General features: G+C 56.0%; 1 protein-coding gene across 3 annotated transcripts in view; it reads left to right on the plus strand.

The window, feature by feature from the left end:
• The window catches only part of RAB11FIP4 (RAB11 family interacting protein 4), a 124,244-nt gene that overhangs the window by 79,991 nt on the left and 19,644 nt on the right, over positions 1–24,609 (plus strand). Inside the window, exon 1 of one of the 3 annotated variants that reach the window (XM_060646725.3) lies at positions 5,114–5,366. The exons of 1 other annotated variant lie outside the window; for it this stretch is intronic. In XM_060646725.3, coding sequence (XP_060502708.1) covers positions 5,337–5,366 — 30 coding nt within the window. In that variant the 5' untranslated portion in view covers positions 5,114–5,336. Of the gene's footprint in view, positions 1–5,113; positions 5,367–9,615; positions 9,704–24,609 lie in introns of those variants that run through there. One more of the 3 variants, XM_060646726.3, reaches the window with a different exon arrangement.

The raw sequence follows: 24,609 nt of genomic DNA on the forward strand, positions 1-24,609 counted from the left end.
GAAGGAAGGAGACGTTTCTACCCCTTGAGCTCGCCCAATCCAAGTCAAAGAAGACCTTGTCTGACTTCCTCCTCCCCTGCCATCTCCTCCTCTTCGATGGTCAAATGAGTCAGAGGAAACCCGGGTTTTCTCACCATCTGCCCCTCCTATAGGGTTTGCATGAGTAAGAAAACCCATTGTTCACATGTGCCCAGGTTGACAAAAATAGAGCTTGGCCTCTCTGAACACTGAGCTGGGGCGAGTCGGTAAGACCCCGTCCCGCCCTGTTTGCATAGCGTCCAACAGGACATTGTGAGGAAAAACAGGCCTGGGGCAGAGCGCTGCGGGAATCCTGGACAGTCACCAGCGCTGAGCTGTTTTCCAGTGGAAAGGGACTCCCGTATCCAAGGCGTGAGCCTGGGTCCAAGATCTGCTCCCGGGCTAGCCCAGGGTCGTAGAATGGGAAGGGACCTTAGCAACGTGCCGTCCAAACCGTATCTTTCCAGAGGAAGGAGTGGTCCCAGATGTCCTCCACTTCCCAGACGCAGTGCAGGCCCCCTGGCCAAACCCCTGCCAGAGTGAAAGGGCTCTCAGAGTCACGGGTCCCTCCTGTTGTTTCTAAATGGGAGATGGGGAACAACTTTCCTTTGGGGTTAAGAGACTTCTGCAATCCCAGGGTTCTGTCTGCTTCCTTGGTACGTGTTTCTCTTTCCAAAGCCACTGCTTACGTCATCAAAGGTTGAATTTGTCCTCTGGAATGACGAGCTGAGACTTACCGGTTGGGGCTGATGGTTTCTGACCATTTCAAGGGCCGTCTAAAGAGGAGAGGAATGGTGCCCCTGGGTGGCTCAGTTGGTTAAGTGTCCGACTTCAGCTCAGGTCATGACCTCATGGGTCATGGGTTCGAGCCCCACGTCGGGCTCTGTGCTGACAGCTCCGAGCCTGGAGCCTGCTTCCGATTCTGTGTCTCCCTCCCTCTGCCCCTCCCCCGCTGGACTCTGTCTCTCAAAAATAAATAAAAATTAAAAATAAACATTAAAAAAATAAAGAGGAGGGGAGAGAAGACAGGTGTTTGTGGTGGAGTCTGAGCTGGCTACTCAGAGGGCTTTTCCACACCAAGTAGCTGGTGGAGTTGTTTGGGCAGAAGTAATGTCCAGCATGTATGACCAGGTTTGACCGATGTTGACAGTTGTGGTTGGTGACAGATGTCCGTCTTAGCACTACACAGAGAGTCATGAGATCCAGCTCTAATCCTGGCTCTGCTAATGACTGAAATGGTGAGGAGAGAAGCTATCTTCTGCCTCTGAGGCTTGTTCCCCTGTTCGGGAAATGAACGGTTATATCAGACTAGTGATTTGAAACAAATGTAAAACCACGGAACTCTTTGTTCACATGAAATCTCATGTGGAAGTCTATTCGTAAAGCAGATGGACGTGGAGCTATTCTTGTTGCTCACCTGGAGCCCCTCCCCCCCCCCCCCCCCCAGCCCCTTGGCAGAATCTCCAGAAAAACCCACAGGTTCCGAGGAACCAAGCTTGAGAACCACTGGTTCCGGACCAGTGGTATTGTTTGTGTAGCTGTTTCCTTGTTTGTTCCTTTGGCTGATGTTGGTTGGCATCATTTGCTTGGCTAATGTCAACACTGGGTAATGTTCGGAGAGCTCTTTTCTTGTTATAATTATGCCATATATATTCAGCCGGTCCCTCCATATGGCCCCAAACATGTACAAAACGTTGCCTCTCTACACCATCTGATGATGAGCTAACTCCTGCCTGGTGACAGCAGAAGTAGACAAAGGTAGGCCGATAGCTGTGGTACAGACAGGACTTAGTGTATTCTCTCCCTTCACCTGGCCCACCCAAGTGAACACCTGTTTTCCACCCCCATCAGTTTCTGGAGGCCAGTAACTCCTGCTTATCAACATTCTGTCCGCTTCTCTCTGGCGTTGGCATTCAACCTCATGCAAGTCGTGTCATATCAACAATGGCAGAAGCAGTGCCACGACATAAAAAGAATTAATCAGAGTGACCTGCCCTCTGCAAATCATTGTCGGATACATTCCCTGGGAGAGGGTTTCTGTTTTTAATGAGACTGTTCTTCTGAAATAGCAAGTCAGACCACTCAGGAGACTCACAGCGCCTGGTGAGCTCTGCGTAGGAGTTAACTGCCCATCACTCACCATCACTCTCCATCACTCCCCAACCCTGCTGGCCCTACCATCTCAGTAAAGCATCCCAGCCAGACCAGGAGCAGGAAGTGAGGGCTCTGCATGGGAAGTTTTAGTCCCTGCTGATCTGATACCTCATTGTGTGGCTTTGGACAAATTCCCACCCTTCTCTGAGCCTCCACCTTCCCATCCATAAAGTGGGAGAAGAGTATGTTAGATATTTATCCCGAGAGCCTTCCTAGCTTAAAGTGCTTTGACTCTATAACATCTTCAACACAGGTATGCTAAGGAACCAAGGTAGCTAACTCAAGACCCTCTTTGCCCCCAGCCCTAGAGGTGGGGCTGTGCTCAGGGGGGCAGGACTATATTTCCCTAATAATTCTCTCCCAGCCCCCATTTGAACGGAGAACACTGAGTCCTCTGGGAGCCCTAGCCTGGGCTGGAGCCCGCAGTTTCCACATCCCATTTCAGAAGACAGCCAGCCTTCCTCCCCAGCCCCCAAATCATCACTGCTTCCCCGAACCCTGTGGAAGTTGTCAGGGCCTCTCCCAAAAGTCAGGGTTCTAAATCATCCCTCAAGCTGCTTCAGCTTCTAAGCCTCACATCACTTTTTCCCGGTCTCTAGTCATATGGTAATTGAAAATGGCTGCTGTTTATGGAGCACCTGTTATGTGCCAGGCCTGTTCTGAGTATTATGTGGGTCCTGATTATTTCAATCATCACAATAATCCTGAAATACATGCTGCTATTATCTCCAATTTGCAGGCGAGGAAACTGAGACACTGGGAATTAAGCTTGCTTAGGCTCTTCCCGCTGTCCCTGTATAAGGTGGGAAAGCCAAGATAGGACCCTCGGTTCTGGCTCTGGAGCTCATGTGCCGAATCATTGAGTCAGACTGGGGCTTATTCGTGCTGCTGGGAATAACTAGAAGCCACCATTTATCGAATGCCTGTAGCACGGGAGGCATCGAACTATTATTTTCTCACTTCATTCAAACCTCACAACTGAAAGAGGAGAGGTTGTGTTTCCATTCTACAGTGGTGGCAACTGGGGCTCAGAAACATTAAATGACTGCCCTGCGGTAAGGTGTAGACCCAGGCAGGCTTCAGACTCCCAAGCACTCAATGCCAGCATCTGGTGACCCTCCTCTCTGTCACACTGCTTTTCAGGACAGATACTTGGAGATGCTCTCCCTACCCCATCACCTTTGGGGAAAAAATCAAGAGGGACCACTAGCACTGCTCCCTCCACAGAGCTCTTGGAAATGTCAATCAGGCGACCCCTAAGGAGGACGGGGGCGGGGTACTTGACAAGGTCTGCTTTTCTTCACTGACCTTTGCTGGACGAGAGCTAGGACCCAGAAAAGCTTAGGGTGCGTGGGCTTCTCCATGCACCACACCTTTGATGAGTGCCTAAAATTAAGTGGACCCTCCGCCAGGGTGCCCAACAACTCATGAGGCAGATTGTACCACTCTCATTTTATAAATGAGGACACTGAGTCTCAGAAAGATTGCATAACTGGTCCTAGGACTCAACAGCTGGCAAACAGGATTCAAACCCAGGTCTGTGTGATTCCAAAGCCAGGTTTCTTTATGATACACCGCGGTCCTTCTGCATGTTAGGGACTGTCGGGGTGGACACAAACAAGGGTGAGAAACAGTCTGGAGCTCCCGCACAGAGATCTCTGAACTGCCAGGCATAAGCGAGGAGGAGAGGGCCAGTGGTGGTCCAGTTTCCACCTCACCCCCACTGCTCCAGCCTCCCCTCACACAAAGCCCTTGCCAGGAGGCCCTCCTCTAGCTAATGCTGTCCCTTTTGGAGAGTCCCTTGTAGGTCTGGGGAGCCTCGGTGGGGTGCTTTGCCTCAGAGGCAGGCCCCTGGTAGACAGAGAGGCAGCTGGCAATTTATTTGCAGGAGAGATATTGGTGAGAAGGAAGTTGAGAGCAAAAAGCCAGAGAGAAGGGGGCAGGAAAGCTGAAAAGCTCTGTGTGTGTGTGTGTGTGTGTGTGTGTGTGTGTGTGTGTGTTGGTGCTGGAGCTGGACCAAAGCACCCAGCTGCCGACAGTGCCACCGTGTTGGTCAGTGAGGACTCAGGGAAGGCAAAAGGGCCTTCATGTTAGCCTGGGACAATTAGGAAGATAAATCCCCCACTCCCTACCCCCAGTTGCACAAGTAACATCGAATTGAAGAGAAACTTTTGCAATATTTGCTGCTTTACATTTTTGCTTTCTTTAATCCAGAGCATAGTGAGGAGTTACGAGGGGGGCATATTTTTTACTTAAATTGTATTTACTAGGATTTAATACGGGGATACTTCCTTTTTTGTTCTTAGTTCGTGTTGCCGTTTGGTTCTTTATTCCTGGGCTGGTTATAAAGACAACTTTTGACTTTACAACGAAGATCCGGAAAGTTGTGAGTGCGATTCGGGATGAGACTCAATTTGGGAGTCACCGGTCGCGGGCTGATGGTGGTGGTAGTGCGCGAGGGGGCTGGGAGTCTGGCAGGTCTTCCTTCGGGTCCGCAAATGTGAGCGCGGAAGCGCTAGCCGGGAATCTCATAGGACGGTGACCGCAAACAGTGAGAGTGGCCTGGGCAGGGCAGCGGCAGCGACGGCGCCCGCCAGGCAGGCGTGTGAACTTACAGAATCGGTCTCCTGGAATCCCAGGGTCCGGGCCGCGCAAACCTGGGCGGCAGTAACCTTGCGACGCGGGCTCGGGCGGGCCCGGGCGAGCCCCACCTCCACAGGCGCCCTCCCGGGTGGGGAGCTTGGGCCCGCCCGAGCCCGCGCGGCCATTGGTCCGCGCCGCGGCTGCCACCTGCCCCTACCTTAGGGGGCGGGGTTACCTGGGCCCCGCCCCCCGCGGCTCGGGTTCCCAGACCCGGCTTCCTCCTCCGGCCCCGCCCCCGGCGCGAGGCCCCGCCCCTACGATCCCCGGGCCTGGGCGCCTCGTGATGTCACGGCAGCTTTGATACAAAGAGCCCTTCGGCCCACGCGGGTCTCCCGGCAACGGGCGCGGGTGGGGGCGGGGCCGGCGCCTTCAACTGGAGCCGAAAGCGAGCGAGCGGCCACGGAGCGGCGGGGATCGTCCCTGCGCTCCTCGCTGCCCGCCGCGTTCTCGCCCGCCCCGCCGACCAGCGCCCGCCCGCTCCTTGCCCCTCCGCAGCGCACCGACTCGCCGCCGGACGGGGGATGCGCACCCCGCCCGCCTCCGGGGGCCAGGTAAGCGGCGGCCGAGGGGCTCGGGCTCGCGGGGCTCCGGCGACGCGCACCTGGCCCGGCCCGCCGTCCCGGGGCCAGGGAAGTTGCCAGAGCGCGGAACTTCGCCCGCAGCCCAGGCGCCCGCTCCGGCCCCGGGAGTATCCGCCCTCTCGGCCCTGGCCGGGGAGGTCGGGTTACCTGCGTCCTCGCTCGCTGGGCCACGGAAGAGAAGCCGCTGTCCCCTCCGGGTCCTCTGCGGGCTCCCAGGTGCGGGGGTGGGCAGGGCTAGCCCCCGGGCCCGGGGAGAAGGGGCCGCTTCTTCGGCGCAGTTTCCAAAAGTGTTTTTAGGGGGATCTAGTGAGCCAGGCGCCTCCGCGTCCCACCTCCGCTCCCAGAGCGCCTGCTCCTCCGGGACCGGTGTTGTTCCAGCTCTCTGCCCTTGGCTCTGCCGAGTCCCGCAGGGGGCTGTGCGCCGGCGAAGTTTTTCCATAGCTCTTCGGCGGCTGCACCGCGCCTGTGCCGGGGTTCCCTCGCCTCTCCGAGGGGCTCTGCCCGGCAAGAGGGAGAGCCAGCCTCGTTCGGGGTTTGGGACCAGGGCCCTGCCCCTTCGCAGCCGTGACGTCGCCCAGGCCGGAGGTATTTGCGGACTCTCAGCTCTTTGCCCTCCGGCCCCGAAAGCCTGCGGTCGGCCCAGGTAGTAGTTGGCTGTTGTCACAGCCGCTTCTCTGCGGGCCACAGGCGGCTCTGAGGCCTTGGCGAGCAGCCTCTGGAGAACCATGTCTGTGCTTTAGGAACCTGGTCCCTACTCAGCCCTGGACTTTATTCCTTCTCATCCTTGCACAGCCTCCAGCGTACCTCTTCCACCATTTGTCCCTCTCCCCAGCCCCGTTCTCCCACAGATGGCTGTAGGTGACACATCACTCACCCTGACAGATATGCCAGTCAGTTTTCCTTGTCTGACTTATTTATAGGCCTCCTCCTCAAAGGATTGTTAGGGGGCTGGATTCCTGCACTCCGCCCTCACTTCTTGTTTTGACAAACCCCTGGGATGGTTTCTAATGGTTCACCTCTCCTCCCTTGGTGGTGGCAGGTGCTAATTGTTTGGGTTCCAGAGAAAGGGGTGGTGTGGGCACATCCCCTGGGGCATCTCCAGGTCCTTCCCCTGATGAAACGTAGCTGCCAGGTTAGGGAGAAGGGAGTCTCAAAGAGGGGGAGGTTACCAATTATGTGTATATCAGACCTTTGCCGTGAGAGTCTCTGTAACTATCCAGCTCAGCCTTGGCGGAGTCCTTGGGTCATTGCCATTGACTGGGGTCTTGCCATAAGCCAGGCACCAGCTTACCCAGATAGACTGACCCAAACCTTAACCCTGCTGAGCTGGCATTCATGAAATGCTGCTTATGTGCCCAGGGGCTGTTACACAGGGACACTTCCCTGTCCCTAAGGTGTTTGCAGGCTCTAGGAGACTGAAAACCTGGGTGGAATTGTTACCTGTCCAACTCCCCTGAGCCCTCAGGCACATTGATCTGGGTTGTCTCTGAGGTTCCTGTGACTTCACTGGGAGGGGTGTGTGGCCTGGAGGAATGGGGGAAAGCCCAGGAAGGTCTTGGCACTCGTGGTAGACATCACAGTTCGGAGAATGCCTTCTGGGGACCAGCTTTGTTGTTTGGGGGACCCTGGGCTTTAGTGGAGGGGGAGGGGTGGTTGACTAAGGCCAGCAGAGAGATAAGGCTGCCTCGGGCAGGGACCTGACTAGCCAGGCCTGGTGAACAGGCCTGGAGGTGTGACCTTTGCCCCAAGGAAGACCAGCAGGAGAGACTACCTAGAGTCTGTCCTTGAGAAGGACTTTTAGTCAAGGGAAGAAAAGACCAGAAATCAGGAGGCCTGGAGCAGCCTGCCTTGGGGAGGCCCTGGGCTGCAGCTTGAGGTCTTGCTGACTGGCCTCCCTGCTCCCCGATCCTTCCGTCTCTTCAGAGCACTGTGCCCCTCCCCGCCCCAAGCACACTGGCCCCTTCATAGCCTACTAGCCCCCTTCCTGCTTGGTGGGACCAGCTGCCCCATGTCCTGGGCTTTCCCTTCAGCTGTTCACCTGAAGCCCTCCTGGCTTTCACCTTCCCGCACTCTCCCCCTCTCCCTCTAGGTGGCTAGAAACTTCCTTTCCTAGGGCTGGCTGTCCCTCTTCTGAGGTGCCATGTTATGCCAAGGGATGTTTCACAACTGATCTCGCTCACCATTTCACTTCCGTGTATATATTTTAGCTGTGGGTAGGGAGGAGGGAGAAAGGTTCCCAATAAAATAACAGGTGAGCGATTCCTAGAAGGCAGGCATCTCAGGACCTCGGATGGGGGAGGGACAGCCTGGACGGAGGGTGCCCACTCTTTGGCTCTGTGCTCGGTCTCCTGGCACAGAGCTCAGCAGGACGCATCTTTATCTGGTCTGCCTGCTGCCTGGAGTTGGCAGTGGGGCACCGTGCCTTGGCTTTGCCTGGCATGGAGAGTCCCTGGGGTTGGGCTCTGTTTTCTTCTGGGTCTGCTCTGTTGGCTCTTGACTCAGTAACGAGGCATTGATGGCATCAAAACACTGGCCGTTCCAAGGAGGAGGGCTGCTTGCATCTTCCTCCTGCCTGGGCTCCCAGATGGATTAACGGGCAGTCCTGCCCCATGGCCACCTGGGCACAATGAGACGGCCATGTGATTTGTCGGGCCCACCTTGCATCTCCCTGGACATTGTGTGATCACATCTCCCGGATGCGGTGTGGCAGTCTCCTCTCTCAGACGGCATTCCGGGGCACAGGCCCTTCCCCCTTTCTGTTTGCCCAGCCCCCACCCAGCACACTGCCCGGCACAGGCAGTTCATCTGTCAAATGCTTGAGCCTCTGATTTGTGCTAGACTGTGCTGGGCGCTGGAGATATGGCAGCAAATGACAGCAACAGTCCCTGCCTTCAAGGAGCTCACGTGATGGCCGTCAAGCAGGTAGAATGTGCAGCGTGTGGGGTGGCAGGAGAGAAAGCCGGGCAGTGGGTGTTGTGTACTTAAACAGAATGAGCAGAGAAGTCCTTGCTGAGAAGTGGCGGCTTGACAAAAGACGTTCACGCAGCGGGAGCAGTACCTGCAAAGGCCCTGAGGTAGGACCACGGCTGGCGACGTGTGTCCGCGGAAGTGCAGGGAGGCTGCTGTGATTGGAGAGGGAGCCGGGCAGGGGCAGGCGGCACATGTTCAGACCGGGGGCATATCATGCTGCCGAGTGAGCGCCCAGGCCCCACGAGATGAACAGCACAGTTGAGAGTAGAAATCCACACGCACAAAACACATTTCGTTGCTCTGCTGTCTCCAAACCCTTGCTGTTGACGGGTCTGGGCACCGAGGCATTTCTTGAGGAGAAGTGTCTGCATGTGGCCATCGCTGCCGTGGACTTTCCTGCCCCCAGGCGGGGTCAGGTCAGAGAAGCCTGTCCCCGTGAATGCGGAAACCCTTCTTGCCAGATGTTATTCCCACCACACAAATCTTATGAGCGGAACCGCCTGGGTGACCTGTGCACGGCGGTGCGTGAGCAGGCAGAGCTGGGGCCGTCTCCCTGTGCCCATGGGTCCACACCAGTGGGGGTGTAGCAAGTCCAGTGCCCAAGACTCATGCTCTGACCAGCTGCAGACATCTCCCTGGGCTCCCGACCTCCCCGGGCCCCAGGGTGCCCAAGCCTTCCTTCACTTCCAGTTCTGTGCCCTGGTCTCCTAAGAAGCCTAGCAAAGGCGCTCACATACCTGGGCAGCACCTTTGGGGCTAAGCTCTGTCCAGCCTGGGTCCCCAAAAGAGAGAGAGAGAGAGAGAGAGAGAGAGAGAGTGTGTGTGTGTGTGTGTGTGTGTGTGTGTGTGTGTGTACAGGGAGGAAGTGGACAACCGGCAGGTCTGGGTGGAGATCCAGAGCTGTGGGGTCTGCGTGACCTCTGGCCCCAGCCCCTGCTGGCCGGCTGGTACTAGTAACACCAACGTTTTGAACCCCGCTTCTTGACTTCCTTCAAGAAACGGGAAGTTTTCCGACTGTCGGCCATACTCTTCATTGATTCAACCTGTTTCGTCTTCCCAGACAAGTGGGTTCTTTCCCAGCGATGTAAACACGATTCAAATGAAAACAAAACTCTGTGGCAGTTATTATTAATAGCTGTGGCCCTGCTCCTGGGAGCCTTTCTCTTTTAAGGGACCAAAAAGAGGAAGGCCCGAACAGAACTGGAGTGTGGGAGAGTGGGAGGGAGCTCTCTCTCTCTTAGTCATCTGTCCCCGCCCCGCCGCTGTCTGCAAGGCTAACTGCATGGAAAGGGAACCTGCGTTTCCAGTAGCCAGTGTGGTCTGCAGCAGACTTGGGGGTAAGAGGGTCATTGAGTGGGGTTGGTGGGCGAGGTCTGCTCTGCACCGAACTTCTGTCTCTCTCTTCAGACAGGAGAGCCCACAGGAGTAGGATTTTCCTTGCTGGCTTTCCTGGGAGAAATACCCACCTCAAAACACCGGTGCCTTCCTCTCATGCTCAGCCACCCAGGGCCTGGTTTCTTCAAGTAGAAGAACATTTCTTTGGTCTCTGTTGAGACCCTGGCTCTGTGGCTTGCTCGCTCTGGGACTCCAGGCAAGCTGCCTCCCCTCTCTGAGTCTCCGTAGGGCGATGGCGAAGAGAAACTGGGCCCCTGCCACCTAAGAGGCCCAGAGCGGTTTCGGACACTTGCTTGGTTGGCACCTGGTGGGTGGTGAGCTAGCTAGAGAGGCAGGGTGCTGTGGTGCCCCGGAGGCTGGGCTCCGGAGTCGGGCGGCCTGCATTCAAATCCTGCCCCTGCCAGGAATCTTGGGCGAACCATTTGTCCTCTCTCTGCGCCTCCCGTTCCTCCTGTGCAAGATGAGGGTGAGGCGCGTAAATGTACGAAAAGCACTTGAAACTGTGCCTGGCGTGTGAGTGAGTTGTTATTTTTAGTTCTATTGGTTGGATCCTTGTGACTGATAACCTTAGCACCTCGCGGGATTTTTTGCAGAGACAGGAAAGCAGTAGAGAAGAAACTCTGCTATGGGAAGGCCTTGACGGGAGGAGCAAAACTCCACTCTTCCTCAGTCCCTGTGTCTTTTAAATAGCCCCACTCAGCCTCTGTAGGTGCGGACCCTGGGGCTGGAGCGAAGTGACTGGCGGTGACAGTCTGTGAATGCTATGCAAAGCGTGTTCCGAGGTGACAGGCGTCTCCCTCGGGTGTGGTGCGGGGCTCTACCTGGTCCTTCCTGTCCTGCCCTGCCTGCTGTGCCGGGGTGTGGCCCACCCCTCACCCCTCACCCCTTCACCTGCAGCCTGGGGCCTACCCGTCTGTCCGCCTGTGCCTGGCCGGGGAGCCAGCTTGGGGCGGTGTGCCCCCGTGCCGCCACCAGCCCCCAGCCTCTGCCTACAAGGCCCCAGGAGAGCAGGAGAGGGGCCAGAAAGGTGTGGACTGTGCAGCCACGTGCCGCGTCGGGTGACTGCCCTTGGTGGTTTTCCAAGGGGCGAGCCTACCTGTTCACCGGGCCTGGCCGCCGAGAGGTGGGCCGCTCCACGGAGCCGAGGCTGGCCGGGCCTGCTGTCGTGTGTGTGGTGGTCAGGACGGCCTCTGCCTGTCACTGCGACGTACTCCTGGCGAAACAAGGGTTCTTGTTGACAGGCGGGTCTTACCTGCCAGACTGTGTCGCTTACCAGCAGAGAAGGGTCCCATAGCCGCCGGGTGTGCGTGAGTGAGTGCACGTGCGTGTGTGGAGATGTCCTCTCCCCTTCGCGTCACACACAGTCTAAAGACCAGTGACCGAGTCCCCATTCCCCACTCACACCGTATTCTACAGACTGTCAGACACTTTCTCCCCCCACGTTTTAACATCTTTGGTTGGCGTGTGTCGTACATTCGCTGGCATGCTGTCCTTTCTGGCAGCACCATTTCTTTCCTGGTGTACTCGGAATAATGGCGCGTCTTAAAAATCGAAGGCCTCTGGGATTTAACGAAGCGCAGAAACTAAGGAACCTCTAGATAACTTGTGTGATTTGCCCAGTTTCTTCGGGGAGGGGAGTAGAGCCACCTTGTAGTGGGGGGAAAGTTGTGTGAGGGGACACTCCCTGTGATGTGATTCAAGGGGACGAGGTTGGACACCAGGCAGACCTGGGCTCAGGTTCCGGCTTTACCGCGCACGAGCTGTGTGACCTGGGGCAAGTAGAGCGACCTCTCTGAGCCTCAAGTTCTTCCCCTACCGAATGCGGATCGTGGCTGTACAGTTGTCATGGTTGGGCGTGAGGCCTCTTTCTCCGTTTCTCTCTTGCTGGGTATCCTCTAAGGTCACGCCGTCCCATTCCAGCTCGATTGAGAGGGAGGTGAAGGCAGAGAGTGAGTTACTGGCCTTCCCAAGGTAGCAGAGGGAAGGGGTTATAATTTATCTGGGCTTCTTGACTCCGTTTATAATCCTCGAACATCGCCTTTTCCTTCCTTCCCTCCTCCTCCCACTGTGCCCGAGTTTTCATTTTCACGTGTGTTTCCCTTTAGCAATTTTCTTTCCCATCTCTCCCCTCTCCCTTCCTGTAAAAACTTCCCACATGTAGCCTCTTTGAAGCTCCCTGCGTAGGGAAAGGGGAGGGGGCTCTGCCTCATGGCCAGGGTGGCATGGGCCCTAGGAACCTCAGCTGACAGGGGTCCGGGGCCTAGTGGGCTGTGGGGGCGGCAGCTCAAGCCCACATTCTTTAGCCTTGCTGACCCCTGGGCCCGTGGCCTGCAAGGTTCAACCTGTTGTCTATACCTTTCTTGCTGCATCCAGGTCAGACCTTGTCCACATCCCAGCCCTGCCGGCTCTGTGACCTTTTGCAGGTTACCCAACTTCTCTGAGCCTGAGTGTTCTCCTCTCTATGGTGGCTGATGCACAAAAACACCTGGCACATGCTAGGTGCTTAAGGGAGGTGTTCTTTCCTGGTCTCTCTCGACTGTTTAAGACCACCTTCTGTCTCCTTGGGGTGCACGCCCTGAGACAGACGGAGGAGCTCGGGGCCGGGAACTGCAGGGGTGGAGGCGCAGGGGCCCGGGTGAGCAGGATGTGTCGGGCAGCCTGGCTGGCCTCGGGGAAGGAGTGGGGCCGGCGGTCAGGACCTCCGCGCCTTCGGAGGGGTGAGGTCGACGCGGTGGGCCTCTCGCTGAGAGAGCAGCGGGCTGAGTTTGAGGCATTGGCTGAAGCCACGTGGGGACACCCAGCCGGAAGTGGGCGGCTCTGAGCAGGGCCTCGGCGAGGGATGCTGGCCGGACGGAGACTCCCCAGGAAGGCGGCGCTTTCAAGCCGTGTTCTCGTCGGAGGTCTCTCTGCCTCTCTCCCTCCTGAGATCCCGATGGAAGCCAGCGGCCGACTCCCTCTGTATCGTGTATGGTGTCAGATGAGGTGGTACGTGAGCCCTGGCACGAGGGTGGCGTCTGTCCTTGGCGCGCGGCGAGCGATGTGAGAATTACCCAGCCCCACGAGAAACCGGGCCGGGGTCGGGGCGCAGCCTTTCCTACAGAGAGCCTGCAGCAGCTGGCGTGGTGGCCCCTTTGGGACGCAGCCTCCTGCCCAGGGAGCAAGGCTACCACACGGCTCCTGGCTGGGGACAGGGGGAATCTGTGGGTTCTTGTGCCAAGGCTGGGGTGGAAAGATTTCCCCGCTGGGTAGGGTACAGTCGCCTCGCCCCGTGTCCCAGGGAGAGAGTCATGGGGACAGAGAAGGGGCCCGAGGTTCATGCCCAGCGATGCCTGGAGGGCCCCAGGAGTTCAGCTCTGGGCTGGGAGGGGAAGGATGGGCCTCCCGGGTGCAGTGACTTTCTGACGGGGGCTTCTTTAGGGACAGGCCTTTGTGACATGGGGAGAAACTGTGTTTCAGGCACGAGGAGCAGCACGTGTCAAAGCGCGGGGGTGGTGATAACGTTGGGCAGGAGCTTGGAGGACAAGGGAGGGGAGGCTGAGACCAGCTGGACGGGACTGACTACGTGTGCCTGTCTGAGACAGGGCCTGGTTTTGTGGCCATTGGGGAGCTCATGGGCCCTTTGACAGGGCCAAAGTTCATGGACCATCGGTGGCCTTGTACTCGCCGTGGGGACCTCTTGCCCTCTGCGCCCCAGGCTATGGCTTGTGGTTGGACCCAGAGCCCTTATCTGTTCCTACTGCGGGAGAGCCCGGGGAGGGACCTGAGCCGGCTCCACCTGCCTGGCCCGTGGTGCCCCCAAGCTGCGCTCTGGTGCCTGTGTGAGATGGCAGCCCTGGGACCTCCGGCCTGGGGAGCTGGACCTGGCAGAGGCAGAGGACAGGGAGCATCTGACTGGGGCCTGCTGGGAGCACTGCTGGGGTTCTGGCATGATGGGAGGTGCCCAAAGGTCATAAAAATAGAGGCTCTGGCAGGGGGCTGGGGGGGTGGGGGTGCAGAAGAGTTGCCTCGCCCATGGCCTGCCTGATCCCAGTCTGTCTGCCCCGGAAGCTCTGGCCATTAGCTGTGGGTAAATGCTGGCACTCTGCTTGGCCTTGCAAATCTGAGGCTTTTTTTTTTTTTTTTTAATATTTATTTTGAGAGAGAGAGAGAGAGAGAGAGAGAGACAGAGCTTAAGCAGGGGAGGGGCAGAGAGAAAGGGAGACACAGAATCCGAAGCAGGCTCCAGGCTCTGAACTGTCAGCACAGAGCCCGACGCGGGGCTAGAACCCACAAACTGTGAGATCATGACCTGAGCTGAAGTCAGATACTTAACCGACTGAGCCACCCAGACGCCCTGCAAACCTGAAGCTTTCTGTGCAAAGAAGGGGATGAAGTAGGGACCTGCCCAGCTCTGGCCTGTTGGTCAGCTCCGTTCAGATGTGCTCTCCTTGGAGCAGAAAGATCATAGCCTCTCCCTGGGAAGTTCACGTCCCCTCGTTTGAGGGTGTCCCATGAAGGAATATGGCTCGGTCCACCTGGTGGACTGTGAGAGGCAGGAGAGCTGACCTGGGCCACTGCTGGCCCATCCCAAGCCCCTCTTTACACTCTTATTGTGATGGTAAAACACGGAGCCCCCAAAGCGAGCCCCCACAAACTCTTGACTGTGTGAGTCATTAAGCCCTCACTTCAAACAGCCACATCTTTAAAAGCTATAATTTGTAGCCCAAAATAGCTGCCTGTTCAAAGAGCCAGGAGAACCCTTGATGTGCGCCCCTTTCAACTTGCAGCCTGTTAATTCGCCTTTGACATTTGGGTTGCTCGACACCTGGCTGTGGCTTCCTGAGCAGTAGGGCCGGTGGCTGGGTGGGAGCTGATGCTTCCCGGGGCGGGGCGGGGGGGGCGCTTGGGAAGTCTTTTCTGAGAATTTAGATGGGGTGATTGATGTCCGGGGGTTCCTGTTTCGGGTTCACGTGGCTCTATCCTGCGTGACAACAGGGCTGGAGAGAAAAATGGCAGCCTAACTTTGGGGGAAGGTCAATTCAACTCTCTGGACCCCGGGTCCTTACCTGCAAGGAGGAGACCGTGTTTACTTGCAGAGATTTTGGGGGAAGAAAACGAGACCACCTCAGTATAGCACACCGCAGATGCCACCTGGTAGGTGCTCCTGTGTGGTCCCTTCCTTTCCTTTCTCCCACCTGGCCACATGACGTGGACCTGTCTTGTGGATTCGGGTAGGTGCGTGTGGGGGGACTCCACTCACAGGAAGCCCCTCCCTTGACCTGCAGCTTCTCCATCAGCTGACGTGCCTGGAATTCTTGGGGCTGGCTGCCGGATTTGGTTTCCAGATGTAGAAGCAATTAAGTTTTGTTTTCCTAATCCCCAACAGTTTGCCTCTGAAGCCCACGTTCTCGCTTGAAAATCAAGACTATCAGCTCCGTTTGGGGGCGGAGGTAGACCAGGTGGCCCCTGAATCCTTTTTGTTCAGGAGGTACGTTCACTGGGCACTCAGATCTGGGACCCAGGCCTCTGTTAGAATGGTCACATCCCATCAAGGGCCTGGTCCCTCCGGGAGCAGTTCACCCTGGGGCCACCTCCCCTGTGGTTTTTGCTTGCAGATGGGTCACTTAGCCAGATTCAGCCACAGTGTCTGCCTGGCCCCTCGGTCGCCATCCCTGACCCTGGACAGCCAGCCTCAAAGCGGGAGGGGAGCTCCAGTCCTGACCAGGCCTGAGGGAGGCTGGTGTCGGAGCCAAGGTGCCCACGTGTCCCAGGAGTGGTAGGGGCCCCCCTTCCCAAACCGACCACAGTTGAGGGGAAGAAGTCTGCTCTGAGTTTCAAGTAACCAGAAATACTGTCTGGCATGGAGAAACTGGTAATACCTTGCTCAGTTAGTGGGTGCTCCTGGCCACAGAGGTGGCCTGCCCCAGGATCAGACACTGGCACGCGCCCGTGGTTCTGGGGCTAACTGCTGATCTCTTCCCTTGTTAACCATTCACTTTTTAGGTAAAATAACTTTTACATTTGTACTATAACCACACTAAATACAGTTCTGAGTAAACAAAAATTGCCTTAGCAGTTTCAAATGTCTCTGGCTGGATTGCACATACGCTTTCCTTTAAAATTGAAATATTACTATTCAGAGAACACAAGAAACAAATAATTTACTTAGACTGTTTTATACGTATATACATATATATGTATGTATACACACACACACACACACACACACACGCTTATGATGTTTACAGAACATCATCCTGATCATTCTAGATCCACCAAGCTTCGGCGTCAGCAAAATCTAGTCTCTTTAGAAATGGCTTCTCTCTCACCATCATTTTGAGATACTGCTAACATTTCTTTTGAGCAGAGACCCCAAGTCTCTTGTTGAGGTTCTAGAGGCCCAGTAGCTGTCTGTAGAGGTTGAACTGAATTGGCCGAGAAGGAATTTGCCATTATTATCAGGGTGGGAAGGGGGCTGACAAACCCAGGTGGCGCTGGGGGGTTTCCGTGCAGGCTTCCGAGCAGGGAAGGAAGGGGTGTTCGTCTGCCAGGGCCGCCAGAACAACAAAGTGCCATAGACTGGCTGGCGTAGACAGCTGAAATTAATTTTCTCAAGTTCGAGACCAAGGTGTATGCAGGCCTGGTTTCTTCTGAGGCCTCTCTCCTTGACTTGCAGGTGACTGTCTTCTCCCTGTGTCTTCACGTGGTCCCTGTGGGCATGGGTGTCCGTGTGTCCTAATGTCTTCCTCCTCCTCCTCCTAAGGACACCGGTCAGATTGAATTAGGGCCCTCCCTTATGACCTCATTTTAATATAATTACCTTTTTAATTTTTTTTAATGTTTATTTTTGAGAGAGAGCAAGAGAGAGACAGAGCATGAGTGGGGGAGGAGCAGAGAGAGAGGGAGACACAGAATCCGAAGCAGGCTCCAGGCTCTGAGCTGTCGGCACGAAGCCCGATGCGGGGCTCGAACCCACGAACCAAGAGATCATGACCTGAGCCGAAGTCGGATGCTTAACCGACTGAGCCACCCAGGTGCCCCATAATTACGTTTTTAAAGATCCTCTGTCCAAATGCAGTCACACTGTAAGGTACTGGGGTTGGGACTACACCATGTGAATTTGGGGGGTGATGGGACACAGTTCTGCCCATAACAGAAAGGTTCTCTGGAACCGTCCTGCAGGGGGAGGAGGGAGAGGAGTGTGAGCAGAGCCTGGTGTGCAGGGAGAGAGCCCTGCGTGGAGGGGATGGGAGGCAGCTCTGCCTGTGGGCAAAGGCCCACTGTTGCCGATGGGCCTGTCGGGGTGGCTCTTGGCCAAGTGCCGTATTCAGAAAAGGTTCCCGTGTTCTGACTCCTGGTTTACGTTCTAGAGCCTGAGCCACCGTTGCCTCCTGATCTGATCATTTGGAACCCAGACTGTTCCTCTTCCAGTCCTTATTCTCGTGGGGTTTTGACCCTTGAGGTTCTGTCGCTTCACCGGGCTCCCTATTGCTGCTGCCTCTGCCTCTAGGATACAGCATTCTTTATGGCTTCACTTTTTCATCTTCCTTTTAAATAGCTAACTGTGTCAGAGATTTTACACTTTTCCTTAACCAGTTCAGCAAGTCTGGGGCAACTGTCTTTCGTGTTTTATGTACGTTTCTTTCTGCCGACCTCCTGAAAAAAATAAGACCTGTGAGAACTGATTATGGGAAGCCGTTGAGGGTGGGGCCTGCAAACCTGCATAACTCCCCAAGGTCTTGCCCGAAGCAGCCTTCTGCAGGGGTCCCCAGCACCCCCTCTCAGCCCCCAAGGTGCCAGAGCCCACCTTACGGCCCCTACAACGGCCGTGACTCCATCGGCCACGCAAGAGGACCTCCACGGTGCCCCAGTCAGCCCCTGCAAGCAGGACAGAGCATCATGGAGCAGGACGGGAAGGAAGACCGTCCCAGTGAGGATTTGCACGCCCCAGTTACTCACCAGTGCTGCCACCACATTTGCTTTATCCCTGTGTGTAACTTCCCCGCCCCCCCAAACCACTTGAAAGGAAATTAGGCAACGCGTTATCAAAACGCAGGGGTATTTCTCCTTAGCAAGCATAATTAGCAAGCATGATTCCCGAATATCGCCCAATATGCAGTCCCTACCCTAGCTTCCATTTTGACCCCAGTAGGTCCTTTGTAGCTAGGTGGGTGTTTGCTTGTTTGAACTGGGATCTAATCAAGGCTAGCATTTAGTTTTTCTGTCTCTTGATAAATCTAAAACAGTGGTCCTCACGGGGTGGTCCTGGGACCAGCAGCATCACCCGAGAACGTGTTAGAGATGCACTTTTTACAAAAACCTATTTCAGTCTATGGAAATGCAGACCCAGGCCTACTGAATGAGAAACTCTGATTCAGCCCAAGTTAGCAATTCATCACCACCATAACCGCCCCCCCCCCCCCACACATGTACACACAATTCTGATGTACATTAAAGGCTAAGGACTACTGATCTGAGAAAATCCCTGTTCTCTTCTTTAGGACATTCTCTTTTTCAGACGATCAGGCCAGCTAGCTGTCTTGTAGAAGTTGCCACATCCTGTCTGCCTGCTGTTTTTCTCTGTAGTGCTGTGTAACTTGTTCCTCTATCCTACATCTTCCTGTTTAGTAAAGGTTAGATCTTCAGGCCCGATTAGAATGGAGTGTTTTGTTAAGACTACGTGAGCCGTGAGGCTGCGTCCTTCCTCTTGTATCACATCAGGAGGCCAGCGTCTGAGTGTTCCCAATTAGTGATGCGAGGTTTGATCCCTGCGTTAAAGTGACAATAGCCTACTTTCTCCATGATAGAGATGATGGGGAGGGGAGTGGTGTTTGGTAGTAATCTCGTGGGTGACTCTTCGGTGCTGTGCACGCATCCCATTCCTCATCAACCTTCGACCTAGTGGTTTTTTTTCTGCAGTTGTTGGGTACAGTGTGCTGTTTGCGTCAGGTCTAGTTGGTGTGGTTCAGATCTTCTGTCTCCCTTCTCGTTCTTTTGTTTGCCTGCTCCATCAGTTACCAAGAGAGATGAATTAAAATCTCCAGCTTTATTCATTTATTTATTTATTTAAAAGTAAGCTCTACACCCAACGTGGGGCTGGAACTCACGACCCCGAGATCAAGAGTCGCATGCTCCAGGGAAGGAACCACCCAGACGCCCCTTCCTTCTTTTACTTTTGACCTGCGTTCTGATGTTTAAATTTGTGTCTTGTAAATGGCACATAGCTGTTGTTTTTATCGAGTGTGACAGTATTTGTCTTTTAATAGTATGCTTTATCCCATTTTCATTTAATGCATCACTATGGTTAACAGCTTTGGTCTTCCTTTTCCTCCTTTTTTTCCTTCCTTTCAGATGACTTAAGCTTTCTTTTTTTTTTTTTTTTGTATGTTTATTTATTTTTGAGAGACAGACAGAGGGCAAGTGGGAGAGGGACAGAGAGAGAGAGAGGGAGACAGAGGATCCAAAGCAGGCTGCATGCTGACAGCAGAGAGCCTGAAGTGGGGCTTGAGCTCGTGAACCCCTGTGAGATCATGACCTGAGCCGAAGTCGGATGCTCAGTTGACTGAGCCACCCAGATGCCCCCAGCAATTTTTTTTTTTATTTTTAAAAAAAATTTATTTTTTTTTTAACATTTATTTATTTTTGGGACAGAGAGAGACAGAGCATGAACCGGGGAGGGGCAGAGAGAGAGGGAGACACAGAATCAGAAGCAGGCTCCAGGCTCTGAGCCATCAGCCCAGAGCCTGACGCGGGGCTCGAACTCACGGACCGCGAGATCGTGACCTGAGCTGAAGTCGGACGCTCAACCGACTGAGCCACCCAGGCGCCCCGCCCCCAGCATTTTTTTTATAACATTTTTTTCTCCATTAGATTTTGTAGTAATACGTTTTTATTCTTTAACCGCTAACATTTGACGTGCTCCAACATGTTATTGGGTTGGAAGTGGCAGGGTGGGGAAAGAGGGCTTGGAGTGTCTCTGGTGGAGTGCATCACCTCACTGTGAGGAGCCTTTCCAGCAGGGTCCCCAGTCTGGCCCAAAGCCTAAACAGGCCTGAAAACCAGATCTCGTTGGCCCTTCCCTCACCGCTGGGACTCAAGTGCTACCCATGCCCACAGATTGTCCCTAGGTGGACACGCAGAGCCAGAACGCCAGCGGCTTCATTTATAGTGAGAAGTGCGCTCTGGCAGTGAACTTGGGCAGTCCTCTCCCCGTGCTCGGCAGGCTCCTGGATGTTTGCTATGATGAGAAGGGTGGTGGGTGAGCTTGGACACGGGGAGCTGGTTAGAAGGTCTGAATGGACTTTGAATGATCTCAAGCTCTGGTGCCAGCTAAGTTGGACCCCACCGCCCTTGGGACAGGCTGGACATGCAGGCCAGGAGACCAAACACCTCTGCCCGGTGCCTGGATGGGCGCTGCCAGGGTCTGCTTTAGACCCTCCTTCCTGGCCCCTTCCTGGGGCAACACCAGATCCCTTAATGCTCAGTCCCTCTGCTTGGCCACCCTGCAGGAAATTTGCTTACCCCTCGTCTTAATCTAGCTGCCAGGGGGCTATCAGACCTCCTTGTTTCTGAATTTTTCTGGGAGCTACCTCATGCCCTCTCTTTCTCTTGCACTCCTGTGATACTACCTTAGCAGTAGCGTTGGTTGTGGGGAGAAGGTGTGAGATTGGGAAGAGAGACAGCTCAAGGGTTACAATTAAAAACATCAAAAAGAGGGGCACCTGGGTTGGCTCAGTCGGTTAAGCGTCCAACTTCCGCTCAGGTCACGATCTCACGATCTGTGAGTTCGAGCCCCGCGTCGGGCTCTGTGCTGACAGCTCAGGGCCTGGAGCCTGCTTCCGATTCTGTGTCTCCCTCTCTCTCTCTGCCCCTCCCCACTCGTGTGTGCACGTGCTCTCTCTCTCTCTCAAAAATAAATAAAACATTTTTTTAAAAAATGGAAAAGAGGGCCACATGGGCTTCCATGCCCCTTCTGCTGTTTTGGCGTGTGCAGTAGAGAACTCCCTGACTGCCTTTGCTTCATGCAAATGGCATGTGAGTTCTTGAGAAACATGAGCATGACTTTCTCTTTCTCTTCTCAGTACCAGCCTGAGGTTCCACAGCCAGTGGGGGGTCAGATCCGGGACTGAACCAAGTCTGCCTGAGAGCCCCAGTCTCTCTATCCGTAAAGCTGGGTGACTTAGACCCTCCCTCGAGGGGCTGATGTGAGAATCAGACCCTCTTAGCATTTCCCTCTTGAGACAGATGAGCTCCCGAGGAAGCCCCAGTTGTCACTCTTGTCCCCTTCCTGGATCTGCAGGTCCGTGTTAGGTTAAAGTAGTTTTTGGAAGGTCTACGCTGAGGTCTGCCCCTGAAGGCTCCTGTGCCAGGAGTGGCCAGCCCAGTTGAGAGCTGGTCTGGAGCTGCTGGTGGTAGGAGGGTTCCAGAGGTGGATCCAGGGGCCCCTGGCCGGGAGGAGAGAGCCTGAAAGCTGCCTTGGCTGCCACCACTACAGAGGGATGGTTCCTGGCCACTCTCTGATCTGGCCCCTGGGAATGGGGACATGGCGGTCTGTCCTGTCTTCTTGGCTTTGGCCTCCCCCACCTGTGTGGGCAGCTTGGGCCACAGAGCTTTTATCTGACAGTATGCAGTCAGTCCCCAGGGCTGGCCAAGAAGGGCGATAAATGAACTCTAATAGCTAGCTTGGTGGCCTGGTGCCCCCATGCCTGCCCTTGACCTTGTTGGGGATGAGCTGGGGCCTCGTATCTGAGCCGTTATTTCTGTTCAGAAGTTGAGGCTTAGGCACCAGCCTTGCTGCGTGGATACTCCCCTCCCCCTTTATTCCCACCCTTGCCCCTTGACTGGCATCTGAGTAACCCTTTGTTGAGCCAGAATCTTATCAGCCGCTGATGAGCACCGGCCTCCCTCCAGCAGAGCCAGGCCTGGCTTCAGTGTGGGCGTTGGCAGCCACAGGCAGGAGGTGGGCACAGCCTGGATTGCTTACTAATCTCTGCTGCTGCCATGCCTGATGGGTGGCTGAGCCGCAGTGGGGGGCAGGGGATCCCAGTCCAGGTAAGCCCACCCCTTCCCTCTGGACCTGGGAGCATCGGCATCTACAAGTTGGCTCCTTAATCTTTTGCCTGTGGGGCCCAGCGAGAGCTCGAGCAGGCCTGTCACTTCCCGGGCCGTGGGCTGGCTGGGATTATGAGGAGGGATTTCATCCCTGGCCCAGCCCCACTGCACGAAGCTTGGTTTGTGTCCACCCCCCGCCCAGTGCCTTCCTGCAGTGGGGTTCCACGTGTGCCCGCTGGTGCCTGGCTGTGAGGGAAGCTGGGAGGTGCCCGCTCAAGCTATTTTTACCCAGCCCTGTCCCCACGGAGCTGTTCTTTGGCTCTAAGTTACTGCCTGGCGAGCAGAGCCACTGCCGGGGCTGGGGGTGGATGTGCCCCAGCCTCCTGGACTCCCTCGCCGGCGCAGTGTCTCATCCTAACGCGTGTTAAAGCATGTAATTAATGTGCAGAGAGACCTTCCAAGAGCATACACAGAAGATGGCCCTGGGGGTGGGAGGGAGGGCGCAGAAAGAAAGAGGCACCTGCAGCTCAGGCTTCCAGAAGCCGAACCCAGCCTGCCTCCACTCAGTGTGCCCCTGGGGGTCAAAGCGATAGGCTCCCGGGGCTGCACGGGCCAACAGGGGCACCCCTGCTTGTCTCCTCTCAACCAGAATAGCTCAGATTTGTTGACCATCTTCCGTGTGTGCCGACCACACGTCCTAACTCATTTCCTGATCATCGTGAACTCCGTCAGTAGACGAGGAAACCGAGGCACCGAGAAGTAAACCTAAGGTTGCAGAACTTAGTGGTGGAGCCGAGGTTTGAACCCAGTCGGTCCACCTCCAGAGCTCGTTCCCAGCGCCACTCTGCCCGCTCTCTTCTTTGCCACGATCCCAGCACCCGTGAGGTACGAGGCATCGTTCTGCGTTCTCTATGGCGATCCTGCCGGGCAGGCATTTCTACCCGTCTGTAGATGAGGCTCAGAAGTCGAACAACTTCTCCAGGGTCACACGGCCGGCCAGTGGCCAAGTCGGATGGGCACCCACGCCTCGAGGTCGCCATGGGTGGGCTCTCCCCAGCTCACCGTTCTGCAGGGCAGTTCGTTTCCACAAATACTTGCTAATCGCCTGCCATGTGCTCGCTGCGGTGCTGCCTGTTGGGGGTTCAGGTGCTCTCATCGCCATGGTTACTACCATAGGGTCCCTTCTTACGGGGAGTGTGGAGTGGGGCCTCTCAGGCCCGTGCCCTCCGTGCACTAGCCGCCAGGAGAATGGAGTAGTGACGTGTGTGGCTTGGAGGGAGCATCCCCTGAGGGCCGGGTGGGTGACGGGCGGGACCAAACGACGTCATCGTGTCCAGGCCCTGCCTCGCCGCCTTCTGGAAGTGTGGACGGTGGGCACCGGAGGCCCCTCTGAGGCGGGGATGCCCTCTCCCGCCGTCGGTCCTTTTCACCAGCTATTGAATTCGGCCTGGGCCGACTTCCTACAGAGGAAGGGGTGACTTTAGGGCCTGCTGCTGTCACTGGAGAGGGGCCCCACAGGCAGGCTGGGTGCCTCCCGGCTCCCACTTCCAGCCAGGGGCCAGCTGCATCCAGTCCCAGCTGGAGACGGGGTGGGGACGCGGAGGGGGACACTGGTGATACCGACCTGCCCTGCCAAAGCAGCTGCCTAGGGCGTGTTTTCCCAGCCTCCGGCCTCTCCGATCTCTCCAGAAACCCCTGGTTTTGGGTAGATCCCCAGGCCCAGCTTCTTGAGGAGGGCATACTGCCTGGTCTCCAAGCCAGTGAGGGGTCACACCTGCTAGCACCTGCTCCCGCTTTGCCTCTCTTCCTGAGGTGTTCGGGATCAGGGCAGGCTGTCCCCACTTCCAGGGGCACCCCTCCCAGGCCCGGTGCTATACCTAGCCCTTCCCCAGAGGGCCCAGAGGAATGGGAGCAGGGTCAGGATTTTCCCAGGGGAGTAGCAGGGGTGACACGGCCACTTTTGTCCGGGACAGATGCCAAACCAGTACTGTCCCAGACCAGCCAGGGTATAGCTTTTCTGAGAGCTTGTCTTTATGTTACTTGAATTTAGAAGAAAGCTACTAGAAATGGTTTTGAGGTTCTAGAAATCGTAACTTGCCTTGGGCAAACAGTGAAAAGGTGTCAGCGTGGGGAGGCAGCTGATTTTACAAGGCTGGCATGTTGAAAGAGCGCGTGTAGCGAGGGGTGGCTGAGGGCCCTGACGTGGCATGTCAGGAGCCTGGCTTCGGGTCACAGCGGGGCCTCCTGCAGCGGGGAAGCTCCAGGGCAGCCCCCTTGCTCGCTGAGCCTCACCTTCCCCATGCGTCAGACTAAGCCTGTAAATCCTCGATCCCTGCCCTCTGCACCTCCTGGAGCTCTCCTGGGGCTGTCGTCCGAGCCGGACGGGGGTATGTGTGGGAGACAGACCAGATCCTTCGACAAGTGCAAAAGGCCAGACAGATGTGGACTCTGCTCGATCAGAGGGTAAAACTATGCCTGAGGAAGTGGTGGCCTTATTGGGAGGGAATGACCCCTGTGGGGGCCTCCAAGCCGCCTCCTGCCCCACCTGTAGCTGAGACAGGCCCCTCTTTTCTCTTGGCCCAGCTGTCAGGAGGGGGATGTTGCTCTGGGACATCAGGTGGGAGGAGGCCGTGGTCCGCACTTCCGTGTGGTGAGTTGGGTGTCTCTGGGCAGAGTGCCTGGCAGAAACTGGGCCTCCGTATCTCCGTGTCCAAGGGGACAAACATGAGTTAGCCAGAGGCCAAGCCGGATGCCTGAGGAGCATGGCTCCCGGTCTCTACTTGGTGTCCTGCCTGCCTCAAGCCTCTGCTCGGTGGGC

The sequence above is a fragment of the Panthera onca genome, chromosome E1, assembly GCF_046562875.1.
Source record: "Panthera onca isolate mPanOnc1 chromosome E1, mPanOnc1 haplotype 2, whole genome shotgun sequence".
In the NCBI taxonomy this organism is placed as follows: Eukaryota; Metazoa; Chordata; class Mammalia; order Carnivora; family Felidae; genus Panthera; species Panthera onca.